At 49.2% G+C, this 6,000-nt stretch overlaps 1 protein-coding gene across 1 annotated transcript in view; it reads right to left on the bottom strand.

Moving 5' to 3' along the window:
• The window catches only part of FBXO21 (F-box protein 21), a 31,426-nt gene extending 26,059 nt beyond the window's left edge, over positions 1–5,367 (bottom strand). Inside the window, 2 exon segments of the mRNA XM_044290748.1 lie at positions 1,936–2,071; positions 5,132–5,367. Of these exon segments, the coding sequence (XP_044146683.1) occupies positions 1,936–2,071; positions 5,132–5,367 (372 nt within the window).
• Between the last annotated feature and the right edge of the window lie 633 nt (positions 5,368–6,000).

Consider the following 6,000-nt stretch of genomic DNA (forward strand, 5'->3'; position numbering starts at 1 on the left):
GGTAAATCAGACAAGCCTGCAGGCCTGTCACCTTTCCCACCCACTTTTTTAGAACTGGCGCGAGGAGGGAAATGTTGCAGACTGCAAGCAAAGAACCTTTGCGTCGCAATCTGCGCCCGAAATACGCCTAATATAGACGTATTTATGGTCAATAAGTTAACCTCTGTGTTTCTATGGATTCCTTTTACAGGCAGGTCTCCATAGGAACATTGCTGTGGAAGGTATGATGGCCTTTAGCAGGCTCTTGGCTACCATTTCTGCATTGGAGAGACATTCGGATCCCAGGAGTGCAGCGCTCCCGGGGAAAGCCGCTCAGATGATGTAGTCACAATGCACCACCAGATCTGAGGGGTTAAAGGTCTTAGATCAACATTATCGCTGATTGCGGACATTGCTGATTGAGCTGATTGCTCTCCATGTTTAAAGGCCTTACCACCGATGTATATAGTCGTGCAGCAGTAGGGAATTGGTTAAGATGGACCCACATGGGTCACTTGCATCAATGCCCCCATATGCTATAGAGGAGGTCACTGCTCTAGGGTTATAACAGACTAAGAAGTGCGGCTAACGCCACCTCTGAACAGTTTAGCAATGGATGTTTAACGCTGGGGAGGGACTCTGGGATTTTATTGGAGTAACGCCCCTAGAACACAAGCAATGAGGGGCAGCTAAGTGCAAAGACTTTCTACACATTTAGACCTCCCAAGTGTCTCTCTTTTGGAGGGACAGTCCCTACTTTTGACTCAAGCCCCTCTGTTCCTCTTTGCTCCTTAAAGGGCTTCTGTCACCCCACAACAGTCATTATTTTTTTTTGGGCTAGTTACATTCATTATAGTGCAATATATGAGAATATAATGTTGTCACTTACTTTCATGCGGCCGTTTCTTGAGAAAACGAAGTTTTATAATATGCAAATCCGGTCTCTACCAGCAAGTAGGGCGTCTACTTGCTGGTAGCCGTCGCAGAAAACCGCCCCCTCGTCGTGTTGATTGACAGGGCCAGCCGTGATCTCCTCCTCCGGCCGGCCCTGTCAGTATTTAAAAAATCGCGCGCCTCTGTTCATTCGGCGCAGGCGCTCTAAGATGAGGAGGCTCGTCTCCTCAGAACTCCCTCAGTACGCCTGCGCCAATGACGTATTTTCTTTCAGTGATGTCATCGGCGCAGGCGCACTGAGGGAGTTCTGAGGAGATGAGCCTCCTCATCTCAGAGCGCCTGCGCCGAATGAACAGAGTAAAAAAAAATGACTGTTGTGGGGTGACAGAAGCCCTTTAAATGTCCCCGTTTTTGATCTGAGGGACAGATTTGCATTATTACATTTACAATATTGATCCAGAAAGTGTTTGTCTGGTTCCTATCTGTATATTAGAATCTGTCTTGTATATTATTTCCTTATTTGATGCTATTTGGATTTGTGAAATCTCTATATTCAGATCATTTTTGCGCTATTTTGCAAAAGAAAACGATTGAAGTGTAGAAATATAGGGAAAATTGATCTTTCACACAATGAACCATAAGTGTCCCTCTTTGACCATCCAAAAAGTTAGGCTATGCCCCCATTTTCTGACAGGTGCCTGTGGGATCCACACCTACAACGAGAATGGAGTGGGGAGAGCTGTGGATGGAGGACCCCGGATTTCCCGGGATCCATCCACCACCAAGCACTGCTCCCATAGAAGTGAATGGTAGTGTACCGGGCATGGGTAGCCCCTGCTCCCATTCATTTCTATAGGGCCGACAGAAATAGCCGAGCCAGTGCTTGGCTATTTTCGGTGGCCCCATAGAAATGAATAAAGGGCGGCTGCGCATATGCCCTCCACTACTTTCCCGCTCCGTTCTCCATCACACAATAGCGATATGCCCCCATTGTCTGTGATGGGAATACCACTTTAATAAATGTATTAATCAGAATTATGTGACTGCTAGAAAGTAACATACATGTTCGATGATGAGCGCCTTGGAGAAGGCAGCCACTATTCTTTGCGCCTCTATGCCAGCCTTGTGCCTGGTCTTGAATTCTCCCAGCCAGTCCAGAAGGTCCAAATGGTTGTAATGCTTCATAATAGATGGCCATCTATGTAATAAGAGAGATACGGTTAGAACTGTGACCCCAATAACAAATACCTGGCATGGCTAGGATGGAAGCTGAACGGAAATGCAGATGCAATGGTATGTGTAGAGGTGACATACTCCCAAGCAGCATGTCACTTGGAGCAAGTGACCACATCTGGAAGTTTACAGGCCAGGAAACAGAAGATCGCGGAATGAAGCCAGGGAGCCCAAACAGAGCAGCGAGGAGATGGTGCATAGAATTTTTTAACTAGGTGCAAAAAGCTGTTGGCGCTAGTTAAATACAGCCATAAAGGCTGGACAACCCCTTCTAAGTTTTTGTATAAGAAAAGGAGAAAGTATTTAGAAGAAATCAAAATAAAGAATAAAAGGAGAATGTGGAGAAGAGAAACGGTGAGAATGTCCTTAAAGGGGTATTCCGGTTATAGAAAGTTAGCCCCTACCCACTGTACAGTGTTCAGCCATCTCAGACACTCCCATAGAAATGAATGAAGAGGCAGACTACTTTCCTGAGCAGCTGCTCCGTTCATTTCAGGGGGTTCCATGAGGTACAGGGCCCCCATTCTCAAGATCGGTAGGGTCCCATCGGGAGAACCCCTAGTTATCCTCTCTATCTTTCTATAATCAGAATACCCCTTTAACATCTGATAGGGAGCCATACACTTGGCCATGCTGCTTTCACATCAGTGAGAACTGTTTCCATTATTCTGCTTTGATATAGGAGCAGAACAACTAAATTAACGGATGTGCCACATAACGGACTGACTGCAGCAGTTGGAACCTAATGGGGTCCCGTCAGGTTTCTCCACGGGGAGGTAATATGGATTTGGTTCTTCTACGCAAAGATGCCCAATGGACTTTCAAGCTGAACACTGTGAAACTGGCAGGCTTAAATGATGCAATCTTATATGCACCTCTTGTTTGACCCCCTCTGGCATCCATGATGTATACCATACATCATATTCAACCGTTTCTCCTCCCGCTGATCTGCTACAGTGCGATACCGCTGATCATTTCACCTTTGCAGTAATGCTCTAGTACGCCACTGTATTCTTGGGTACTCCTGTGGCTTTCCCATATCCTCTATTGTCCAATGTTTTATTGTCTGTGGCCATATCTCATCACTATAAAGGTCTATGACAAGTAGCTGCCCCCTCCTTGTCTGTAAGGGGTCCCACACCGGCTCTACTGAATTACATATAGCATCTTTCCTGCTGTCTCATCTAATCTAGCCATATTGTCATCGGGGTTGTTTCTGTGACCCATTTATATTCCTGTATAATATCCTTTGTTCCCCCCCCCCCCCCCCCCAATGGCCATCATTTACAGTATGCCATAAGCCAGCAGATAGGCATACGCAGCTGCCGTGCCTCGTCTCTGATTGGCTGCCGGCGCTCTGACCCGCCTCCTGGGGGCAGGGTTACTAGCCATTTAATCCCAGCGTTTGCGCGGCCGCCACAGAGCCAGGCTTTATGCTGCTGCACACGGGCAGCCTTATTATTGCTACTCGACATATGTGCTCCTGATGACTTGCGGTATTCCTCCCGTAAAGAAACGCGTTGAGGGCTTAGCAGGGTGCAAGTGTGGCACCCAGTGAGTGTAGCTTCCTGATAGTTACATCAGATATCCCACTGACCCCTGCGCACACGTAGAGACCAGTGGTAGTAGCAGTGCTATAGCGGAGGTGCATGAATCACCCGGATAATATCCATGCACGCAGGTTTAGCTTTAATAGGGGATGTTTGTCTAATATTGGGGGAATAAGTAAACATAAATCCTTTCCCCCCTGGGCTTGTACCGGAATAGGGTGGTGCAGGTGAATATCTATATACCTCCCACCTAGCATGCATCTGCATGAATCCCCATACCCGAAGTTGGTACTATATACCCCATGCCCCTGCAGTCTGACATTGGCAATACCGATTGGATAATGTGAGACTGTGTAAGGACACACCAAGCTGAGAATGGATTCCTAGTTTCTAGGAGGAATAACAGAGGAACTGCACAAGAACAGATGGATTGTTATTTTTGGGCGTTTGGGGCTCTTTCACACTTGCGTTGTCCGGATCTGGCGTGTACTCCATTTGCCGGAATTACACGCCGGATCCGGACAAACGCAAGTGAACTGAAAGCATTTGAAGACGGATCCGTCTTCAAAATGCGTTCAGTGTTACTATGGCAGCCAGGACGCTATTAAAGTCCTGGTTGCCAAAGTAGGAGCGGGGAGCGGCATACTTACAGTCCGTGTGGCTCCCGGGGCGCTCCAGAGTGACGTCAGAGCGCCCCATGCGCATGGATGACGTGCCATGCGATCACGTCATCCATGCACCTGGGGCGCCCTGACGTCACTCTGGAGCCGCACGGACGGTAAGTATACTGCTCCCCCGCTCCCCACTACACTTTACCATGGCTGCCAGGACTTTAGCGTCCCGGCAGCCATGGTAACCATTCAGAACAAGCTAAACGTTGGATTCGGTAATGCGCCGAAACGACGTTTAGCTTAAGGCCGGATCCGGATTAATGCCTTTCGGTGGGCATTAATTCCGGGTCCGGCCTTGCGGCAAGTGTTCAGGATTTTTGGCCGGAGCAAGCATGCTGCTGTATTTTCTCCGGCCAAAAAACGTTCCGTTCCGGAACTGAAGACATCCTGATGGGATTTCACTCCATTCAGAATGCATTGGGATATTCCGACGACGGAACTCTATGCCGGAAAAGAAGAACGTAAGTGTGAAAGAGCCCTTAGTTAGACACATCAGGCGAGGTGACAGGGGCGCAGGGCACTGCCAAAGCACGTGATTGTACAGCCAATGGTTGGCATTCACGGCTGCCACCCTGTGTCCCTACATGTACATCGGGCATAGCAGATGGGGGGGGGGGAGCAATTCCAGGGACCCTGTGGGCATAAGGTGTGCCTACGGGCTCTGTGCCATAGAGCAGGAAGACACTGGGGGCCCTTTTCTAGGTTCTGCTATATGGGGCTACAGAATGGGGGTCCCTACCAGCAGAGCCCCGCAATGTACGAGGAGACGTCAGGCCTCACCCATCATACTGACCTATCACTCACCGGGCAAACAGCTGCCTCCGCCACACTGTGCCCCGGGCAACACACATGTCTCTCAGCCGCCGGCAGCTCCGGGCGGCACTGACGATGTCCCTGTAGTCCAGGCCCCCGGAGCACAGGATGAGCTCCAGAACTTCCCCGGGGAGAGAGAGAAGCCCCGGGCAGGGCTGCAGGACCCTGGCATCGTCGCTGGGCGAATCCCCGCTCGCTCTCCCATCACCTGACAGGGAAGCCGCCATGTCCTGTTTACATGGGTGACGAGCGATGACGGCACCAGTGGAGGCGCAGCGCGATGACGTGTACAATGGGGGCGGGGCTTGTGTTTGGCATGGGGTTTTCCTCAGAGAGCCCTGGCAATGAGCGGTATTATCCCTCTACCCTTTTTGTGTCAAAGTGTAAAAAATGGTATAAACATTTATATTAATGGGTGACAGTGTGACACCTCCTAGAAATAAATCATCCATGATACCACTTAGACCTAAATGCACATATCTCCATAAAACCACCAAAGCTGGAAAGGCCGGAGACCTGCCATGATCCATCCTATTAAACCAGGCATGTGCAATGAGCTGGACCGGGGTATGCACTCTGACGCCAAATTATGCAATGGCTGGGTCAGGTGGATAATAGTCTGTATTTTGTTCGTGACGCCAATTGCAGCGTGCACAGGGTACAGTCACAGGGCCCTTTAACCACTTCAGCCCCGCTAGCTGAAACCCCCTTCATGACCAGAGCACTTTTTACACTTCGGCACTACACTCCTTTCACCGTTTATCGCTCGGTCATGCAACTTACCACCCAAATGAATTTTACCTCCTTTTCTTCTCACTAATGGAGCTTTCATTTGGTGGTATTTTATTGCTGCTGACATT

This window comes from Bufo gargarizans, chromosome 1, assembly GCF_014858855.1.
Source record: "Bufo gargarizans isolate SCDJY-AF-19 chromosome 1, ASM1485885v1, whole genome shotgun sequence".
In the NCBI taxonomy this organism is placed as follows: domain Eukaryota; kingdom Metazoa; phylum Chordata; class Amphibia; order Anura; family Bufonidae; genus Bufo; species Bufo gargarizans.